Raw genomic sequence first — 22767 nt, 5'->3', positions numbered from 1 at the left:
CATAAAGCTTTTCACAGTCTAGAAGGACTTGTGTACATAAAACAGTATTCTGAAAACTCTGAAATGGAAAAAAAAATCCTTGAAAACACACAGAGAAAAGAACCCTCCCAGAAGTCATGAAAGCATGTTCTTTCACCCTGTTACCCCACCTAAAACTGCCAGCAACATGATAAATAAAAATCCTCAAATATTCCTATAATATCGGTTCCTGAAAGGGCAAGTATCATGATCACAGTTTGGATTACTTTTTAAGATAGAGTCATTCTACATTTATCAACTAATCCTTCAAAATGATAATTCAAGGACTACTGTAAAAGACAGACCATTCTGATTCCTCCTCATTTTAGTCAGCGTTATTTTCTTGAAACAGTTCTCTATGAAAGACAGTGCAACACTGGTGAGATTTTGGATTTGTTAATTCTGCCTCCAGGAAAAGACATTGTGTTAGAAAACATATCCCCCATCAGTTAATGTGCTTGTATCAGGGAAAGTCAATTAGTGTTGTCATCTTATTGCAGGGCTTCTATACTGCTGTCTCCTTATCACAAAAGTTCCATACCTTCTTGGTGTTTCTTATGGACAGATCCTCAGAGCACTGACTCTCTCTTCTTCACAAAGCAGCCACTGACTCCAGTTCCCCTCTCACCCAGCCACCCCACTCTCTTATAGCACTCTTCTTGTCATTGCTTACAGCTGTGGCCTGTTAAAGTCAGGCCTGTTCCTAATTTTGATAATTGGCCCAGCTGCAACTCCTTAGGGCTAAGATTACTTTCTACATTATCTTTATTTTCTTATATTGTATCCCCCTACAAATTAGGATTCTGAAAGAGCATTTGCAGTGTGTTCTACTCACATGCAAAACCATCTCAAAGCCTTTTTAGGCTGACTTGTTTCTGTGTTAGCACTCACATTTAGCAACTTGTTGATTAGCATGCTGTGTTATGGGGTACATTTTCCCTGGAAAAACAGGCTAATGGGTGTTCCTTAAATCTATGTTCTGCACAAAGAACACCTCCTTGGAAAAAGGTGCAATGGGAAAGTCACTCCCTGCTGCCTCTTAGGAATGTGGACCATCCTGTCTTTTATGCCTGTAAAACATATTTGCTATTTTTTACCCTCCTTTGTAATACATCTAAGAATTAATCCATGGAAATAATGTCATGGATTAATGTCACTTATTAGAAAGAAGAGGGCTAAGTTCTCACAGGTAATAAAGCAATCAGCTGCAGGCATGCAAAAAAACTCTTTTCCATCTATACAAATATGTTCAGCTATTGTTTTCAAACCTTTGTGTTTCTACAAAGTTATTGAGCTTCAAGTCTAAATCACATTTTGATGTCACTGCTTCTCACAACTTCAGTGCCAACAGTGTCTTAGTGCCAGTTCAGAAATTAAGAGAGAAAACTACAGCAGTGTCTGGGGCAGGCCTGGTTAAGAACTCCTCCCAAAATTCCTTGTAACAGAGACAAGAGTAGTCCTATTTTCACAGAGGAACATGAGGAAGAAGGCAGCCAGAAACTGTGAAAAAGAAAAGAAAAGGAACTCTGCCATGGCAGCTGAGAGAACAGTACTGTCAGAATTTTGGCCTCTAAGGTGGAAGTCTGAATCCTGCCCTTCCCATCACAAAACAGCTGCACAGCTCTTTTGGAGACAGCCCTGGCAAATTGAGATATTAACCCCCACCAGCAGCTAAACTACCACAGGAGATTACATTGAAGACAGCCAGGTTATTTTAAATTGACACTTAAGGTATGCTGTGCTCATCTGTTTTGGTTTTGAATCAAAACAGATTAGAAACATTCAAAGAATCTGTTAACACCAATTTGACTACTTGGAGAACAGAATCCAGCTCAGTAGCAGAAATGAAAAATTGTTCCAACTACAAATTGAACAAAATTCTGTGAACCCTCAGAAATGGAAAGTAGAAACTAACATGTTGAGTGGAAATGTTCATAATATCAATACTCTGAGCAAGGCATGTAGTTTAACTGGAAACTAAAATACACAGGAGGAGAATTTCTGCAATTCCAACTCACTTAAGATACTCTACATTATTATGATAAAGGCCTCTCTGACATTCCAAGACTAAATCCTAGAAATCCTTCCTAAGTGTGGTCACCATTGACAAGATTTATCATTAAATGAGTGCAGGGTCACTGTTTTACTAAAAGAATTGTCAGAGAAAAATCTGTTGACCCTCTATTTTAAATGCAGTAACAGACTATTCAAGATGTGAGAGATATGATCTGGTTGTCTCTTGTCCAAGAGGAATAGTATCAAAGGATAATTCAAGTCAGAAAGGACCTTAGGAGATCTCACAGAGTAAGGTCAGCTAGGAGATCAGATCTGTCTGCCCACCACTTGATCCTGTTGGATCACGAAAAACTCCAGAGGTGGAGACCACACAACCTCCCTAAAGAATGCATTTCAGTGTTTTCATAGACTCCTTGTGAAGTTGTGTCCTTGTGTCCACAGCCTGTACTGGAGGAGTGTTCAGAATTCCTGCAGGTGCCTCCCTCACTCAACAGCAGCCCTGCTGCAGTTTGTTCCTGCAGAGTCAACACAGGGACAATTTCAGCCTCATTCTCTAAGATATTGTCATTAGCATAAAACAGCCTTTAAATAGCCTTTGTCCGCAGTTCAAAATCTCTGCTCCGGGATGGAGTAAATTATCTAGGCATCCTGAGAAGAACCAATTTCACAACTTATAGATTCTTTATGACAAGGGTACAGAAATTCCAAACTTACCTTAGGCTGCACCTGACGCAAATGTGTGGGTAGAAATGTTATTTAGGTACTTAAAATAGGGAATTCAAGCAAAAGCATGCCACCTCACAGGAGTCTGTCTTGCGTTCTTTCTCAGCAATTTGTCTAAATGGAATAAATTTTCTACTTTTATACTTATGCTTTTTACACAGAGCTTCTTTGATATAGAGGACACAGGTGAGAATGGAAAATAATATTTTGTTTGCTCCTTGTACAGAGAAGGAAAATGCTTTTGAGACTTGTAAGTACTAGTCACATTTTACAAGAAAGTATTGTAAACCTTTAGAGAGATTACATGATTTCCCAAAGTCTCCTAGTGAGAGAATGGTTGAAACAAGAACAGAGCTACATTACTTCATCCAGTTCTAACCCATCCTCTGATTTAATTCCTCTCCTCTAATATAAGATATTAAAAGTTAACAGGCTCAGAGAGCAATGACCATGTTCCTGGAACAGAATCCAACAAAGATGACTTAATACATAGAAACCATTCCTGGATGAGGAAGGCTCTGAGGATTTGGGAGACAAGGAGAGGACTCAGGTAAAACATGGTCAATGTTTCCATTCTTCCCTAGCCTCCTCTGTTTGGATGGTGCTGGATAACAAACACCAGCTGAGACGATCTTTGGCCTGACCAGTACAGCTATTTATAATTTACCTCCAGTATGTGTGCTAAGTGTAGAGAACTGGATAAATCACTGAATCACCAACAAAGGAGATAGTGCTGTAGAAATAACACAATGGGAATGTTTGGCTATTGGGATATTGCAAGAGGCCAACTCAGATTCCTAGACTTTTGGAGTTACTATAACAACACATCAGCACCACCTAAAAAATGTTTTCCCTCCTTTCTTTCTTATATATGCACAAGACTAAAGTGTTTTAGAAAATCTGATCTCATTGAGGAACCTCTGAGCAAAGAATAATGTTGACCGAAGCTGGCACAAGTTGGCAGTCTCACAGACAGGGCTGTATTGCACTGCTTGGTCACTTAATTTTCATAAAAGGGTTTTAGCCTTGCATCCTATTTCCCAGGATCATCAACAGCAGTGGAGGTTTCTACCTAGATACAGAGGAATTCACTGATGGACAGCTTTGGACAGTGAAGAAAGAGCATCTTCATTCAGCAGCACTGGGAAAAGCTTGGAGCCAAGAATGGCCCAGAATAACAACTCCATAGGGGCAGGATTTGCATTTTAACAAGGGTGGGTGCAGAGGCTTTGCCTTCAGAAGAGTTTTGGCCTCTGAGGAACAGGGTCTTACTCTACACATCTGATTACATGTGGACCATATCAATGTGCCAGGGATGGCAATATTCTGCTCTTCGGGGAAATCAAGATGCTACTGAATATGTAATGTGATTATTTTAGGGTGTTTTAAATACAATATTCCAGAAAGTGGCCTGGCTGATCCTACTGGAAATGGGAGAGGAAAGACATAAGGGGCTGCCTACATTATTAAACTGCTGTGGAAACCACAATGAATTGTCAGAATGCAAACAGTATTTACCTTCTTCCTAGCCCTCCTCTGATATCCAGTCTCAGCTAGACATTGGTTTAAGCTCCATGGCTTGGCTCTGATGACAGGCATGGAACTCGTATAGATGGGAAAAGCCACACTGCTGGAGCAGACACAATGCTGACCTTTCCCTGTGATAGTTCATCCCTGCACTTGTGAGAGCCCTGCTTGTTATTTTCTACCGTCTTAACCTATTGACCAGAAAGAACTTCCACATACTCCATACAGATAAATCAACTGGTGCTTTAAGGGGGAGTTTGCTGCAATATTATTTTATAACAAAAACCTCTAACTGCTCTTAGTTCAATTTAACACTCGGGCTAATTGGTTAAGAAAGAGAGAAAGAGAAGAAATAGTCTATAAAATAAGATACATTACTAAAACTCACTGTAAAGTTCTTGTTTTTTTTAAAAAAGATATACTGCACTTGTCTCCTGCCCAGATACCGATCTACCCTCAGAACTGGAAAATACATTTTTGATACATCTTATTTGATGTCTTGCTGGCTGTGTTATATATTCAGAGCAGATAGTCTGAAGCAAAGAACAAAGGCTGCGTAATTTGAACTTTAACTCATACTTCACAGGTCGATGCCTCACTCAGCCTGCAAGAAAAAGCAATTATTGCACTTGAGCTAACAATATTATAAAAGGGGGTCAGTGACACACCATTTCAATGGCAAAAATATGTGCAGTAAAACAAATTAAACTAAAAATAATTTATTTTCTTAAAAACACCATAATCTCAACCACCTGACTGAAGAACTGTTCAAAAGCATAAAGGAACACACTGACATGACATTAGCTGCTTGAAATCTTACCCTGAAGTACTTCTGAATACAGTTGTGATTGAGCCTTATTTTTAATTTTAATACCATCCTTTTCCCCTCCGGGTCACTAATTAGATGCTTTTTTAGACAAAAATTTTAAACAATGAGAGCTTCAAAACAAACAGGGCGACCCATTCCTAAGTAATGTTAATTTAATTCTGCCCACTTTTGGTTACTTCTATTTTTAACAGTGGCTGCTTTCATGCTTGGAAACAATTGCTGTGCCTTTTGGAACAGGTAAATTGCTGCAGTGAGTGACAAGTTAGTCCTCTTACTGTGAGACTGGAAGCTGTTCTTTCCATCAGAAGCGAGCTGCTTGGAAAGAACAGATTTTATGCCTCACCAAGTTTTTTCCTGCCTGTATACAAGAGGACATTATCTCACTGGTGCCACAGCTATGGAGAAAGGGAAAAAGGCCCTGTGTGACTGATGTGCAAAGTGCTCAGCCAGAACCTGCTGCTTAATGAGGGGGACAGCAAAAGGACAGAAATCTCCTTTCAGCAGCTCGTGCTTTCTGTGGAGGGAACCACTCCAAAACACAGCACAAAATTTGGTCTTTGGTACAGAAAAGCATCCCCCAGCTGTTCCCATGGGACATTCTTTTCCTTGAAGTGCCTGAATTGGAGCACGTCCTAGAAACATTTATAGATTGTGGAAATACTTGACCTAATATAAGACAGGGGAAAAATTCCCACTCACAATTCCCCAGCTCGGTCTCATTTTGCATTTTCACCTGTTAATCAAAGTGAGGATCAAAACACTTAATTGGAGCCTTTGAACAAAAATCAACTTGTAAGCCAAGGCATTTGCTCATGCTTACCCAGGTCTGCCCCAGTCTCCCATAAAGCACTGCTTTATTTATCAGGACAGACTAATTAGCTGCTTGTGCTGTGTTCAGCTTTGAGCAAAGCAAAGAAGCTGGAGAACTGCTAGAGACACATTGCAGCAAATGGCAAAGCAGCTGGGGCAGCTACACAAATTCATCCACTGTGGGAAAAGAAAAGTTTAAGCCAGTAAATGCAGCATCAGACAGTGCTTGACCTTTGAAACTGTGTGTCAGCCTTGGTGGGAAAACAAATATTCCACTTGTCATTAACAGGCATCTCTTCTGCATGTGAACAACAGGCTATTGTGCCACAGAAAAAAGAAATGTCCTCAACATCTTGCATTAATCCTCCCTCGGGGGAGTACAGGGAGAAATGTGAGGTGGGGGAACCCACACACAAACAAAAAGTCCCCAAAAGATCAATGCTGCCATTGTTTTCTTGAAATTAAAAAATCGTAACATCACTGTAACAAGTTCAGTTTTAGGTTCCATCTTCCAGGAGACTCCAAAAGCAAGGGTGTTTGAAATATTTAAATTTACAACATGTGTATAATCACCTAAAAGCCATGAGTGTGAAACAATAACTAGGATGCAATGCAAAACCCTGAGCAAGAACAGGACAGAAAAGCTATGTAAGAACCAACATTGTCCTTGAATGTCTTCCCCTCCTAACTTTTTTTATTAATTTGCAGTTAATGACCAACATCACAAATGCTAATTTGATTTGAAATATTGTTTTGGAAGGTCAGAGACTGCACACAAATAGCTTAGGGTGAAATAGCATAAGAATGAGAATGTAATTCCAGCTCTAATACACCTGCTGAAGCATAGTTAGACACTGAATTGACTCTTCTCTTTTTAAAGGACACCAAACTGTGTGATGTCAAGATAATTAGTCATGTTGTATTATTAATCTAGAATTTTAAAATCTTTTACCTGCATCTTTGTAAGAAAACTACTTTAAAAATTATATTAGCCAATATGCCCCTGTTGTCTTATCATAGGAAATAAAGCAGTTTACTTGTGAAATCAAGCATAAAAGGCAAGTGTCTCAAATGATTAGTTGGCTGTATATAAAATGGAATGCATGTCTATTTATATTACTTGATAGGTTATATGTATGCACTGCAGAAACCATATTAAGAAATCAAATCAGAATATGACAGCTCTTGAACTGATCTTACCTCACACTTCCTAACTGCAGACAGGCCAATCTGCTTGGTCTAGAGCATTCCAAAGCAAGTGTCTTTCTTAGACCCCTCTAAATCAGGTAAACTAAGGATGACACCCTTGCAAGAGCATTCCTGCATTGAAACACATGGGAAAAAATGAACCTTCTGCCCAGTTTTTACAGCAGCTGCAGGAGAAGTACCAGAGATAAAAACCTGCCTCAGCATACAAATCCTCCTGAGCACTCACTGCTCTGCTTTGTGTCGGGGGGCTCCTTGCCTGGCAGTGTTCATTAGGAGGCTTTATATCAAGGCACTGATCCTCTCCATCTGTTTTGAGCACATTGCAGGAGTAAATCAGCTTAAAGCAAGTTTATCCACCCCTTTGCAAGATTAGGAGAATCCTCATTTGGCACGAAAACATCAATTCTCATGTGGTCCATTTCCACATGCAAAGCAACTTAAAAAGGAGGCAAGCAGATGAGTGCAGAGTGCCAGTGTGCTGCCTCCTGCCCACAATTCTCCAGTAGCTGTAGGTCAGTGGATCCACACCTCCCATCTCTCTGCAAAGAGGAGGTTAAAGTGCTTTTGTTCTTTATCACCAGAATTCTGAATTACTGCCCTCTGTCTAACTGAATTGTGTAAGCCACCCATGGAAGAGATGTTACTTGCAGAGTTTTTGTGCCTGTAGCATGTCTAACTTTTGCCCATTTACAAATCCAATTAAATCACACTACACCAGCACACATATCAAAACTTGGCATAAAAATATAACTAGAAAAGACCCCACTTCTAATTTGCTGAATTACAAGAATTCTTGTCCTACCCTACACCTTTTAGATTTTTTTGCTTGGTTTTAAACTGAGACTTGAAGGAAAGAAGTGCAGAAAGAAAATCCACATGGAATTGTATGATTTCATTCATATCCATGAAAGAACAAACATTCCAAGGAGTGCTGCTAAGGACAGAGGCTACACCTTAACAGGTAAGGGATAGGATTCATGTCCACTTTTAATGAAGAGTTCGTTTTAAGGATTCTTTTTAGCTACTTTTTTTTCCTAAGTTTTGATTTTTTTAAAGGTAAAGGGTTATTAAAGACTAGCTAGACTGCTATTAAAGGTTTAGGGACTTAAAATGTGAACATACCTGTCTATCATCATAAAATCTAAGCCAAATCAGTTCTTCTGTTTGTTCATCAATTCAGAAAAATGTGTTGAAATAAAATATTCATGGTACAAGCCTCTCAATTGGATTCCTGGATTGAGCATGCATGGCAGAAGTAATCTAAAAACATTTTCGGATTTTTGTACGTAAACATAGGTTTTATTTTTTAAATTATGGCATTTTTAAGGAGGAAGATTTCCTGTTCACTTGAATATTTCTGGATTGTATCCAACTTACTACAAATTCTTTTGATATTTATAAAAGTAAACTGGAAAGATGTCTAATTTCCCTGAAGCTAAAATCAACCACACAAACAGAGCAGGGGTGGGTGTTCTATCTTCTCCCACCCACTGCAGAGGCAGAAGACAAACCCTCCTTTCCAAAATCTCCAGCCTACATGGATACAAACACTTGAGACTGCACTTCTAACAGCCAGACCATGCTCTGTTTTACAAATAAGCCACTTGTCCCATTCAGGCATCTATTAATTAAAGGCTCCAATATAGATTTCCCTTCAAAGAAAACCTTCACACATCTACTCCACTGGTGCTTACAGAATTCCAATTTAGACTTCAGTATCAAACAACAAAGCATTGTCAACTTTTTTCCTTAAAGTCCAGTTCCCTTCCATTTATCCTCCTTTTATCAGGTTTTTGAAACCAAATTTGAATTATTTCTTTTTATATGGTTGAGGGTTGTATATTTATTAATAAGATCAATGTGATTAAGATGATTAATAACCTCAAACAGTTCTCATCCCTGATAGAAGGGATGAAAAACAAGGCAGAGATTCAGCAAGAGGCATTCTTAGTTTCCATGTGAGGCTTCAAGTTGGAGTTTAAATATTACTTAATCATTGGGCTATGCCCTGGAAAAAATGCCTTTGTAGGCAACAGAATTCATTTTATAGGGTTTTTTCCCCTGTATATTTTTAGATTTACTTTTTCCCCCTTATCTCACCCTATTTTCTGTAGAATGTTTTGAGCTGAAGTCTTTCCCATACTCGTGTCTGAAGTAACCTTTAGTGTTTTCATAGCTTGAGCAATGTTTCCATGAGGTGTTTTATGTCCATTGATACCCCATAAACAATGCTGGGTCCTGCTATTCTGTTAGAATAAATCAGCATAAGCTCCTTGCCTACAGAACTAAACTGGCTCACATTTGCTGTAAATTTGGCCAGCTCTTTATGTAGTGATATACAAATCTGAGTCCAACTGCTGAAACTTGGAACTGCATAAAATGAGAGGCTCCATGTTTCTCAGAGTTGATATAGTTTAACTCTCCAAGTCTGAAGGCTGAGAGGATCCCAGTGAATTCAGTTAAAGTGTAGCAAAAAGAAAAAATTTAAAAAAGCAAACGCCACATAACTTTCTGCCAAATGCTATACAAAACTTTGAGTTTAATTCAAGGTCAAGATAAAAATGAGATTCAGAGAATAAGCAGACTGGTAAAAGTCACTATCTCAGTTAAAGAAGAGAGGAAGGGAGACCAAAGCACACAGAAAGCATCCATGATAAAAGCAAGGGACCACCCAGGGAACAGAGCCCTTGGCATCACTCAGCCATGACCCACTACACCTGGAAATACACAGAACAAGGGATGGTGGCAGCTCTTCCCTGGGGATGATACCTGACAAGAGTAACAGGGCAGAGCAGATTGTGCTGCCCCACAGCAAAGGCCTCAGCTCACAAAGAGCCACCAGAACACAGGAGATATCAGTCTTTCTAGATCAATGACAAGTGCTGCAACAAGCTTGTTTAGGGGAAGTGTCACCCACACAGAGCCCTGGATTCCCACAATCTGTCCAGAATAGCAAACACCTCAGAGTTGAGTGCCTCAGGGTAGCACTCAAGTGACCGAGTTTGTAACAGGCTCAGCCAAAGCCGCTTCTCCCCATTTGTGGTTTCATTCTCAGGATTTCAGCTCCTGTTGCTGTGAGGAGCCCTGGGCCAGGAACCAGCACTGAAATTCACACCTACAGACAGACCAAGTGCAGAGCTGATGAACTGACGGGGTGGTGCCTGGATGCTGGTGCTCTGTGAGCACAGAAGGACCAGCACACCGGCTGCTTCACGTATCCCACCCGCCCTGCCTGCACCGCTAGCATTTGTCACGTCACATGTGGTACCTTCACAGCAAACTTCTGAGCATTATCTCTCTCCTGAGTGAGAAACTTAAGGTCCTTTGCGCTTTCATAATCTCTTCAGCAAGGCCAGAGTAAATCAAGGAGGAATTGGAGTCATATTTTTAGATTAGAATAAATACACCAGTTGTGGTTCCCCTGGCCTGATCATGCACACAAAACCCCCATACATCATATATGATGTAAGTAAACAGCTGTAAATAAAGATTTGCACTTTGAGGGAGCTGTGCTTCAGACCTTGAAGCACCATGTTTCCCTGAGCTAGGCAGTGAGCACACAGAGTTGTGATCTAGCAGCATAATTTTTCAGGATCTGTGTGTATCAGGTCAGCAAATACAGAGGAGGAAGAAACCAGGATGTACTGCAAAGAGGGCAAGCAGAAAAATGAGTGAAAAACTAAAAGAAAGCTTGTGGGGAACAAATTTGCAGAAATGGGGATAATATGCACTTGAATGGAAAGGAACAAGTAAAAATTTGGGACTGTAAATTTGCTTAAAAAAGCTCAGTTATTATATAATGCCATAGGATTAAAAGAAGTGATTTAAGCAACTGTCCCTATGCTTGCTTGATCATCCACTCCTCCTCAATTCATATTTCTGCTGATATAGCCTCCCCTTGGCCACCAAAATTGTTTTACTGGGCAAACTTCTCTTCATACTAATTTGATGGGTTAAATGCCATAAAGTTTCTACATATTGCATACTATGTATAAGCTCATATATATGCACAGCATATTGGGTAACAATACATGAAAAGCCTACCACTTTGCATTACAGAAATAACTTTTTAGCTCATTCCTGAGTACGCCACTGATGGAACCATATACAGAGACTTTATTGCTTCACTCAGCTCAGTGATTTGTGTGAAAAATTCCCTAATATTTTTAACTTTGGATCTTTTCCATAAATAGCTGCTATTCAGAATACACAAACTGAGATATGTTGACAAATCTGTCATCAATTTATAGAAAAAAAAGGACTATCTGCTTCTTCATTTTTTTTTCTCTAACTCCTAACACTGTTTAATCTCAGGCTTTTTTCAACAGCTGATAATGATAGTGAACATACTTTGCTATGAAGTTCTCAGCTGCAATTTCTTCAAGGTTATTCACAGTGTTTTACTGAATCACCTTTAATATTAGTTGATTAGTGCAGTGTAAAAATTGATTCCTGACAGATCAGTTTCTAAAATGGTCTAGGAATGGTCTAATCAAAGGCAAGGAACCTTCTAGGGCAAGCTCCAATTAAAATCAAAACAATACAATCCTACCTCCATACTTAAATGAAATTACATTTCAGCTTCTCACAAAAGCATGAATTGAAATTACATTTCAGCTTATAAAAAAGAATTATTTGGCAGATCAGTTACTTACAATGGTTTCATTCCTAAATATTGTGCCATTCTGTGTTCTGCTGCTACCAAACTATCAATAAAATCCTCATCTCTTGTAATTGAATTAAAAAACTCTGTCTAAATGTGATCTTTATATACCTTGCTCTCAAGTGGACTGCAAATGAACTTATCTTAGAGCTCAGTTTGGGTTCAATCAAACCAAAACTTCAAGGACTGTATTTAAGCAGTACCATGATTTAAAAGCTCATGGAAAAATAGCAACAAAATCATCTCTGGCATTTGCAATTCTCCTGACACTAAGGCTTGCATACATGTACTGGCCTAAAAGCTGCAGCATCATTTATTTGAACTTCAAAAATAAAAATCTGAGCTTTCTCATGAGAAAAGTTTGATTCAATGCATTTTCTCCTAGCATGAATGGCAGCTTGAAAATAGATGTTATTCAAAGAACACAGGATTATTGTAGCAAAACCAGTTCATTTCACTGAGTTGTTTGCAAGCTTAAGAGAACAGATAGATGAATTTTCTGCAGAATGTGGACCTCTTCCCTACAAAGAACTGCAACAGGAAGGAAGCACTCAGTGAGCATCCCACTCAAGAGGGCAAATGTGTCTAAGTAATTATATGTCATCACTATCTGCAAGGCCTCAGTCCTCAACAAAACAGCACAAAAAAAAAATCTTGCCAACTCCAATGCAGATGCAACCTCATTCTTCCTTACCAACAATTCAACAGTGCAGAAATTTTTTTCAATAAGAAACAACCCACCTTTGGAATCCTAAAAAACAAATGAAGGGGAAAAGCAACATCCAACCACAGCAATGAAGTTTGTGGTTTTTTTAAGGGGTATTCATTTCACAATGAATTTCTTCTCAACAGAAAGCTCCTTACCTCATTCCAAAAACAGACAAGGAAAACTGCTTCCTCAAAACCTGCTACCCACTTTGTCACCTACTTGTTACTCCCTTCCATTTCATGCTCGATTTGAGATTTTGTGCTGTACAAAGGAAGAGGATGTTTCTGGCAACAACCTGTCCTCAAATTCTGCAGAGACTCAAACCCTTCTTGTCCTGTCATCGTAATGACAAAGCATCACAGCCTGATGCTGATGGCAAGAGACAAATTCTGTCTACAGAAATATAACTGGCTGCACTATTTGCAAAGGAACTTGGTTCATGTGACAAGGTTTTGGCAGTGGGGGCTGCAGGGGTGACTTCTGTGAGAGGGCAGCAGGAGCTGTCCCACCTTGGGCAGAGCCAGGTCCAGCTGGCTCCAAAATGCACAGCTGAATAAACAGAGCTTGGGCCCATTTTCCCAAGTTTTCTCCATGGTCTGTACACCTTGATACAATCCAGACACATAAATAATTACCTTCTGCATCTCAGAAGAGGCAGTAGCATATTGAAATTCTAATTGTTCGGGGAAATTCTTTTCCTGACTAAATCCTGGCAAGAGTCAGCTTGGTGCTAAGTGAAAAACAAGCCTTTGGAGGTTCAAATTATCACCTCTGGAAAACTGTAGAAAGAAGAGTGGCATCAGTAAGAGTAGTGCAGATTTTCAAAGCAGAAAAAAGACCAGAGTCTAGCAGAGTTTCACCAAAAAATATATACACATGTAACTTCTATCTCCTCACAAAAATTGTTTATTTTCATTCTTTCCAGCAGCAGGGATCACAACGGTGAGCATCCTTCCTCCCACATTAGTGTGAAATCAGCTCTGAGGAGGCAGAGGCAGATGCATCATTAAAAATGTGAACTCAAGTGCTGGCCCCAAGCTGTCCCTGGGTTGTGCTCTGAGGTCTCCCATAATTAGTGATGAAGATCTGAATTAGAATTTCAGATCACTGGGAGCACATCTGCAGCAGAGCAGGTGGGGAAACCAGTCCCACCACTCCTCCCAGGTTTCATATTTACAGCAAAACTCTCCCTCTGCACTGACAAAAACAAACCCAGAAACCCAACACACACACCACCACCACCAAGAAATCCTTAAACACTGCACTCAGTTGGGAATCTCTGCTTTGTAAGTCTTTAAAAGCTCATTCATGCCATGAATTGAAATTCATGCATTGAAATCAGAGTTGAGGCACTGGTGCTCCTGAATCCTCCATGTGTTGTGCATGAATACCCTTCCCACAAACAGTAACATTAAAATAAAGACCAAACCAAGAAACCAAAACTGAACTGGTAATGAATACAAAAGGTCTATTAATGTCATTACCAGGGGAATTTCCAAATCAAATAAAAACATGCCAGAAATCTCATAGGATTTTTGGGTGTAGTTGGTTGTTATCTTGTATGGGAGTTTGGGTTTTTTTACAAGTCCCTTTTTATTCCTCAAGAATTTAAGCTTACAATCTGCTGAAACAGTTCCATGGCTTCCAGGTACTGTAACAACAAAGGCATCAGGCTTCCTAACTGGCATAGGAAACTACTGAAGAAGCTGTATCATATCTTAAAGTGCCAATTTTAATGAAAGCTTATCTCACCTCATCATCTTAATGACAGGTTGTATAATTCTATGTCAAACCCCTCAAAATGTTGCCTGGCACTGAAAACATGTCTCAGCTATCACTACCTTCCACTTTTCAGGTAGTGATTTTTATTCTCATGCTTTTTATTTAGTCAAGACTCAGGCTTACATGATTTCCTTTTTATAAAACACAAGACTTTCAACCACCAGCAGATAGTTCCCTGGGCACATGTTCTGGAATAAAACATTTGCGTGATTGTTTTGATTTATTTCCTCTCGCCTCAGTCAGGTTTCAGGAATTGAGCTGCTTGTACTCCTACCCTGTAGGGATTAACTTAATGACTCGCTTTGTTCAATCTGTTTTGTGCATCCCAAAGTCAATGTGATGCAGTGAAAGCCAGATGGGGGTTGAGGAGAGGGGGAAAAGTCAATCATTTCACCAATAGCACACAAGCAGAGACTGTACAGAAACTGGTTGGACTGTCTGAAAGCTATTTTATGCTTGTCCAGCCTCTGTCTCCTGAAAATAATACCCCGGGTTCAGTCCCACTGTTCTGTCACTGCACTTGCTCCTACTAGCATACAAATACACACATTACAAATAATTTTCATTGTATATCCATATTTTTCTAGAAAACATAACAATACATCTTAAATTAATTCATCTCCTCCTCACTCCACTTGAGTGGAAAACTTCATTTTTCAGATCATTATTCACTTGATTACAGGTTGGAGCTGGGATATGGGTTTGTAGAGGCTCAGAGAAGCTGACTTTATGCACAGGGTGGACTGTGGAGGTGCATCCTCACCATGAGCTGAGAAATGCTGCTGAGCTCCTCACAATCACTGTGCCCAGAATTAACAGGTGTCCAAAGAGCACCTGGTTTTTAAACCATCAGCCTTGGAAACTTATTCCCACCACCCTTGTAGCTCCTGGAGAGCAGCACAACCCAGCAGAGCACAAGTGCAGGAATGAGGCCAAGAAGTGGCCATGCACTGGAGGGGAGGATTAAGACCCCCAAAGCCTCTGACCCATTTCCAAAAGACCTCAAAGAACAGACTGTGCATGAGAACTAATTTGCACAGCAAGTGAAAAACCTGTCCACAAATATGTGCCAAGCCTGGGCATTGCCCCCAAGACCCTGGCCATCTCCTCAGCCAGAGCAGCACAGCTGGATTGATGCTGAAATCAGGACTGACATCCCTTCAGCTTCAACCTGCACTGGTGATCTCTTTTTCTCTCTCTCTTCCTATTCTTCTCTCCATTTTCCTCTCTCTCCCCTTTAATACCTCTCTTCCTTTTTCTCTCTCCTTTTACCAATAACCCAGAACCCACTGCCACGTGCTTGCACAGCAGCTAGGGACTAATACACCAATTTCCTTGCCAAGGGTGTAATTTACCAATAAAAATATCTGATTGTTTGTGGCCCCTCTGATTTTTGTTGTTCCTTTCAATCATGAGCATTTCTGAATCCTACATGTTTCCTTCCCCTTAAGGGTGAGTGGTCATAGGGATTCAGGAGCTGTTAGCAAATGTACAAAATGTGGCTAGGTGCTGTAAGGAATGGGAAAATTTGATTTTCTGAGCTTCCCCAAACCTTGCTTTTTTATTCTAAGTATGTGCAAAGGTACTATGCGAATTGCTGCTCTCCTTACATCAGCCTGAGCTGGGGGAGGGAGGGAGTAATGTGGAAAGGCAAGAATAGTGGAGAAAAAATGAGATAAACTTCTAACAGTAAGCATCTCAAACAGCTGAATGTATCCAGAACTCACATCCAGAGCTGTAACTGTTCTTACTGTATTTCTGAGCCTTTAAAAGAATGAGCAATAGCTCAGGTCCTAAGCCATTCTTAAGTATTAAGAATGTTTATTTCAGCTTTCTGCCTGAAGCTACTCAGAATTAATAGCACTTTTTGCTTGTGGCAATTTCTTTTTTATTTATTTTATTACTTTATGAGTAAATTTGTTCTTAATAATTTTCTCTGCAGGGAACGGGAAGACATTTATTTCCACAAGGAGCATTTCTCTTTCCTGGGGGTTCTAACAGTTACATTAAAAAAAAATACTGAAAGAAAAAAAAATGTGAAAAGTTTTAAAGGAAGGATATATACATTCCTCTCACTGTGAAATACCAGCTTTTTTTTTCCAAGTACTGACAGTGAATTGGTTCTTTTAATTCCCAGGCATTTCAAGAACAGCATGAGACTTGCAAAGGCAAGAGAAAACAATACAGAATAAAAAGTACTGATTAACTTGTGGTGGCTCATTGAGTCAGAATGTGGTTCCCCACTGAGCTGCCTCTAAAAATCTTAAATCATCCTTCCCTTCCCGAAGCACAAAGAACAATTTGATCTCTAAAGGTAAAAATGTTAATTTTTTCAATCCAAAGTCAAAGTTTTTTAAAGGTGAAGGACCTTGATAAATTGCATTTTTAATTATAAAATCTAATTAAAGCACCCACCAATAGATTACTAGATATGGGTTTGGGTTTTTTCCTTTTTAAGACAGATACAGCTATTTCTTACGAAATAGTCCCACACTTAGGTTTATGCTAAGAAAACACGTTCTTTTTGGTCCTACTTCATTGCTTTATTACTGGCTCCAGTTTTAATTGCCCAAATGAGAAGGGGTTACCATCCTTGAAGCATCACCACAGAGAAACAACATTCCCCACCAGCTGGCACCCTCTCCTACGTTTTTCGGTAGCTATTGGTTTCTTTCACTAGAAGCTGGTAAACTTTCCACCCATTTCTCGAGACCTTTATTCCTTCCAAAAAGTAAGGTGTTACTACTTGAATTACTTTACTACCAGTATAATTATCAGGGATGGGATAACACACAACAGGGATGGACAAAGGACTCAGACACTTCCATTACTTTTTTCCCCCAGAAGCAGTCCCATGATTTTTTCCTTCATTTTTCCTTGTTTCTTGATAACACGCTATGAATTTCTATTTGGAAACCACCAATACAGTCACCATGTCACCAAATCATTCCACTCAATAGGGGTTTTTCCATAGCTGTCTCAGCCTTTTCCCCAATTTTAGTCTTTCCTCACTACAAAGTTCCTTCTCTTTACCCTCTGTGGTTGTCTTCACTCTCTTTCAGGCATTTGAGCTTTGAGCAGTGTAATGCCAGCTCCTTCCCTGTTTATCTGGTAGATGCAAGTGATCTGTCATTTTTGAACTTATGCTTTTGTCAGTGCATCTCTTCACACTCCCATTTGTTGTTCAAATCCTCTCTTTTTGCGTCCAGCTGACTCCAAAACACTCAGCTGATGCGTAAATTCCTTCCTAAGGTTTTATTCACATCCCCTACAGGATGAATAAAGGGGAACGATGCCAGAAATACTAAATAAAAGTTTCTCTGGGAGTTTCCAGACTTTCCTGCGAGTTAGAGAGATTTTATAATGGATTTTTCTCTTTGTAGAGTTACAAACTTGAACAACCAAATCCTGCCTTTTCCAGGCTGCAGCTCTCCCTTGCATGTCACACATCGTCTCTTGGTGTGCACCCAGCCTTGCTTATTTCAGAGGGTTTACTCACACCATAATGCTTCACAAATAGGGGCCCTGAACTCAGGCCCTAAAATAACATAACCCCAATTAGCCCAAATGCTGAAGAATGAAAGGAGGGTCTGAACTTAGCTGTCATCAGCCATATCAGAAGAGAGAAATGGCCAACTTTTGTCTTGGGAACACGAGATTAAAGCACCAAAATATTAAATTAAACATTGTTGTGCTTTGGTAAATGTCAACAGCTACCTCAGTGGGAGAGTGACAGGCCTCTGGCAGAGGAATTCAGTATAAAAGAGCAGATTTCAAAAAGATCCTATTTTACTCTTTAAAAAGAAACATCAACTCAAGTCACAAAGGATGACAGACAAAAATGACATTAGGAACAGCCTTTGAAAAAGCCTGTCATCCCAGGAAATCAATAGGAAATAATTAACTAATAAATGATAGCCTCTGCTATCTTGGGATTTAGTGTTCTAATGAAAACCTTCTTTCCTAATTTCATTAAAAGCAATTAAGATATTTAGCACTTTGAGAAGACACCAAAGCCTCCAATATATATAAAACAGTAACTTCCAATGCAAATATATCTTGAAACTAAGGATTATCTCAAAGAAAAAGGCATTAATAACACTGTAGTCTTTATCCTTACTATTATCAAGACAGCCAGTTTGTGTTCTATATTCATGTCTGTATAAACACTATATATACATACATAGAAAATAAAATATACATATATATGTGTCAGCAGCGGATTCATGAGTTGGGCAATATACACTATCCAGGTCAAGTATCTTCTGTACAAACAGCACAACACACAGCAATGCAAAATGATAAGTGAAAATTATATATCTAATTTACTTCACTACTTCAAATCAGAACTTACAGCTAATCCCTTTGAGATATTGAAACCACCACAGAACATCAGATTTCTGGACCTTGTTATCATCTTTCCACATTGTAAATCTACAGTGACATCCATAAATCTACTAAAGCTACTGAGCTTGAATCTAATAACCAAAAACTACATAATGAATTTCTACCTTGTCATTTTACTCTGTATTTACACAAAGACCTTAAAGGCTGATATGTCTGAGCTCCCACTATGAACAGACTTGTGCAATCTATTACCAGAGTTAATGAAATAAGGACAGATTAGCTCAAAAATATTCTTTATATATCCCGTTAGTAGCTATAATTGAGCCCTATGTATCTCACACATATTTTGTATCACACATTTTTATAAAACAGTCCTGTTCTCATCATGTGCAGATTAAACTATACCAAAGCAAAGATGGTTTGAGACCCAATAAATAGAAGTATCTTTTCTTCATCACTAATTGTCAGTATTTCTGTACACATATTTACCCACCAAATTAGAGTACAAGCAGCTATAAAAATAAAATTGAAAAACAGTCAGTGTGTAGACTACAGGTCTGGGTGAACTGAAGAAGACCTTGCACAATCCAGATAATGAAATGCCCTGGTTTACTGAAATAAAAAAACCAAAAGTTGGGAAACCTGAATACACTAACTAGAGGATCTCAATATATATATATTTGTTGACATATGACTACAGGGGTTCCATACAGCTCTTTCCTTATCACAAAAGTTCCATACCTTCTTGGTGTTTCTCATGGGCACCTCCTCAGAGCACTGCCTCTTTCTTCTTCACAAAGCAGCCAAGTCACTTCAGTTCTCCTCTCACCCAGCCACCCCACTCTTTTATAGCACTCTTCTTCTCATTGGGTACAGCTGTGGCCTGTTAAAGTCAGGCCTGTTCCTAATCTTTGATAATTAGCCCAGCTGCAACTCCTTAGGGCTAAGATTACTTTCTACACTACCTTTATTTTCTTATATTCTATCCCCCTACAGATAGTAGTAGTATATATATAGTACAGTGCATGCATATATATAGCACAAAATAAGAAGTATCGATATATATAAGAAATGCATTAACTATGCGGAAATAATACACACAAGAAATACAAAACTATAGGAAGTTAATATATACAGTAGAGGCCCTAAGTACAAGCGGTTAATGTACACAGGCCCTGTCCAGAGGCCCCACAAGCCCAGCCCTGGGCTCCAGCATCTCTGTCGGTGGCTGCAGAGCAGCAGCTGCTGGAGCCCATGCTGCAGGTGAATGCACTCCTGCACAGCCTTCCCGTGGGCAGCGGGATCGCTCGCCAGCTGCTGGAAGAGGTTGGGAGGCTCAGCCAGCCTCAAGTCTGAGGGCAAACTGATCTCCCCAGGAAGCCCTCAGTGCCTATGACAAAGTGGTGCAGTTGTTTTGCCTGCAGCGAGCAGAGCAGGTACTCCACGATGTCCATCATCCGCCACGGGAAATCCCTGCTGTGCCAGCCTGCCAGGGGCACGGTGCTCAGCAGGTGCATCAGCAGAGTCTTCAAGGTGTAGCTGGACAAACCTACACACAGCAGGCTGTAGCTGAGCAGCTGCAGGCACTTGCAGTGGCAGCTGTCCTGGGGGGCCTGCCTGGAAATGTGCCTGAAGAATTTGGCCTCTGCCACTGCACAAGTCTCAACCCACGTGGTGCTTGCCGTGCCTACTGCTGATGGCTGGCTGCCCACAAAGATGTCAGAGTCTCCTCTCTGCACCCCAAAGATCATCTCAGCCATGAGGCTTTCTTTCTCTTTGCTGAGCTGAACTCAGCAGGACTGCCTGGAGGGCAGCAGAGTTAAATGCCAGTGGCAGGATTGAGGCAACAGCATCCAGGTTAACCTCACAAAGCGACAGAACCACTGGGCAGTTTTCTCCACATCCAGATAGGAGCCAGTGCACAGGGTGTGCAGGAGGCTGGGCTCCTGCTCCCTTCTCAGCTGCTGCTCACGATGGTGGAGGAAACCCAGCATGTCCTCCCTCAGCTGCCTGCTGCTGCAGGAGCACAGCAACTCCACATGCACCCAGAAGTTCCTCTGGGCCATGCCTGCAGTGTCCAGCTCCAGGTGGAAGGCGTGTCCTGGAGGGGGACTCAGGGGTACAAGCACCTGGTACACAACGTCTTCTGCACGGGGACTCCAGCCTTCAAAGGCACTGCCCACTCCAATGGCTTCTTGTGGCACTGGGTAGAAGCTGTGTGACAAGCCCTGTCCTAAGACGTCTGTCAGTCTGGCCATCAGGTCACAAATCACCGAGCAGCTTTTGTCCAGCTCCACAACAGGCAACTGGATGTGCTCTGCTGAAAGGCCTCCACGGTTATTATTAACACTGTGGTCCTCCTCTCCTTCAGTTGCATTGTGTTTGTCTTCACCATTTCCAGCAGCACTTCCACTCCCTTCTTTTCATTGTTCAAGTCTTCCTTTGCATCACTGGAGCCTTGTTTTGCTTCGTTTCCACCATGGCCTTTTTCCTTTACATCAACACCACTGCCGCCTTCATGCCTTCATTTCCATCCTTGTAGTCTTCCCAGTTTCCATCCTTACATTCTATGTTTGCAACAACGTTGTCTTCTTCCTCCTCCAGGTTGCTGCCAGAGCTGTCCTTCAGACCACTGTTGCCCGGATGGTGTCTAAATGCCTGCACTCCGAAGAACATCGCAGGGAGAAGGACAAGGATTGCCACAAGAGCCCAGAAGTGCCAGGCTAGCAGTGCTCCCCAGGCGCCAGGGCCCAGCTCCAGGCTCTGGTACTCCAGCTCCTGCCTCAGCCGAGCCTTCTCCTGCTCAGCCCGCTGCCCCATGCGCTCCCACACGGCCTCATCCAGCCCCTCGCCCGCCGGCTGCGGCCACTGCACCACGCCCTGCACAAGCCACAGCAGGAAGGGCGAGGCAAGCATGGCCTCAGCAGGGGACAATGGCAGATGGCAGATTCACTGGGGATGGCAGGGACAGAGGGAGGGGGGCGCTGCCAAGGGAAGTGGGAATAGGAGCCGAGGGATGTGAAGGCAGCACAGAGGGCCTGGGCAGCTGGGCTGGCAGGCCTGTGCTGCTGCCCCAGCACCAGCACCAGCAGTGTGCCCTGCCAAAGGCTCTCCCGCCAGGGACTGGCCCCTGGATGCCCTGTGAGAAGTGATTCTCCAGGATTCACTTCTGGTTTCTGATTTCTGCCCTGATTTCTGCCCTGACCTGGCTCAGCGCTCAGCACTGCTCCTGGCTGCGAGTACCCTGCCCACAGGCCACGGCTGCGCTGGGGCAGCCTCACCTGCTGCTGCTGCTTCTGTGCCCAGCTGCCCCCACTGTGACACCTGTGCTGGCATGTCCCAGGTGCCACAGGGCATCCCGGCCAGGCCAGCCCTGCCCTCCAGCTCCTCCTCAGCTCAGGGACTCCCAATGGCCCCGGGCCATCCAACACCTGGCACACACCAAGGGCAGACCCACGGGTCATCTTCCAGCCCCAGGGCTTCCCTGCACCAAACAGGCAGAACCCCCCAGACCCTTTCAATGAAATTGGGTGGCATGGACCCTGAATGCTTTGTTCCTGGAAATCTCCTGCTGTCAGACACAACTGGTTCCCTTGGTGTGGTGTATTGGAATAAATTATTCCATTTTCTTCATGTTGGAAAACACTCATTCTTTATTCACATAACTCATTTTCATTAAGTTTTGCAGACATCGCGTGTGACTCCTATGGTTTACTAGCTTTCTTGCCAATTACTTTTGTCACCGAGAATGAAGGCCTTGCCGGCGTTGAGCCATTTGTCAGGGAGGGGAGACTCAGACACTCAATATGAGTGATAAGCAATTCCGTTTATTGAGAAAGCATCAGACACTTATACAGTGAGTAATAACTTATGAATTTTCTGTAAGCTAAGCAATCTATTGGTTAAACTACCCATCAACTCTTCCTCATTCCTTAGGGGTTACATCTCTCTTTTCTCATGTTCCTTTCACTGTTTGTTATCCTACCACAGCTAGGCCCAAGGACACTGCTATCTGTGCAGGTGAAGAACTTGGATTAGCCATGGTTTTGTACTTTTCCATTTCTAGCAGTAAATTCCAACATACTTTATTGGTTAGTAACAAGTTACACTGTATTGACTGGTCATTCAAACTCC

At 41.4% G+C, this 22767-nt stretch overlaps 1 protein-coding gene and 1 long non-coding RNA gene across 2 annotated transcripts in view; both read right to left on the bottom strand.

Moving 5' to 3' along the window:
- LOC135448653 (uncharacterized) overlaps positions 1-19420 on the bottom strand; it is a 74920-nt gene extending 55500 nt beyond the window's left edge. Inside the window, exon 1 of the long non-coding RNA XR_010440547.1 lies at positions 19375-19420. This is a non-coding gene — a long non-coding RNA (uncharacterized LOC135448653). The remainder of the gene's footprint in view (positions 1-19374) is intronic.
- Positions 19421-19713: 293 nt separating this feature from the next.
- On the bottom strand, positions 19714-20891 carry LOC135448731 (inositol 1,4,5-trisphosphate receptor-interacting protein-like 1). Its single transcript, XM_064714937.1, is given in 2 exon segments — positions 19714-20018; positions 20021-20891. Coding segments are annotated over 2 exon segments (1176 nt in total).
- Positions 20892-22767: the final 1876 nt, after the last annotated feature.

Source organism: Zonotrichia leucophrys, chromosome 5, assembly GCF_028769735.1.
Source record: "Zonotrichia leucophrys gambelii isolate GWCS_2022_RI chromosome 5, RI_Zleu_2.0, whole genome shotgun sequence".
NCBI classification, from domain to species: domain Eukaryota; kingdom Metazoa; phylum Chordata; class Aves; order Passeriformes; family Passerellidae; genus Zonotrichia; species Zonotrichia leucophrys.
Note: the sequence above shows the minus strand (reverse complement) of the source record. Positions and strands in the feature narration are given on the sequence as shown.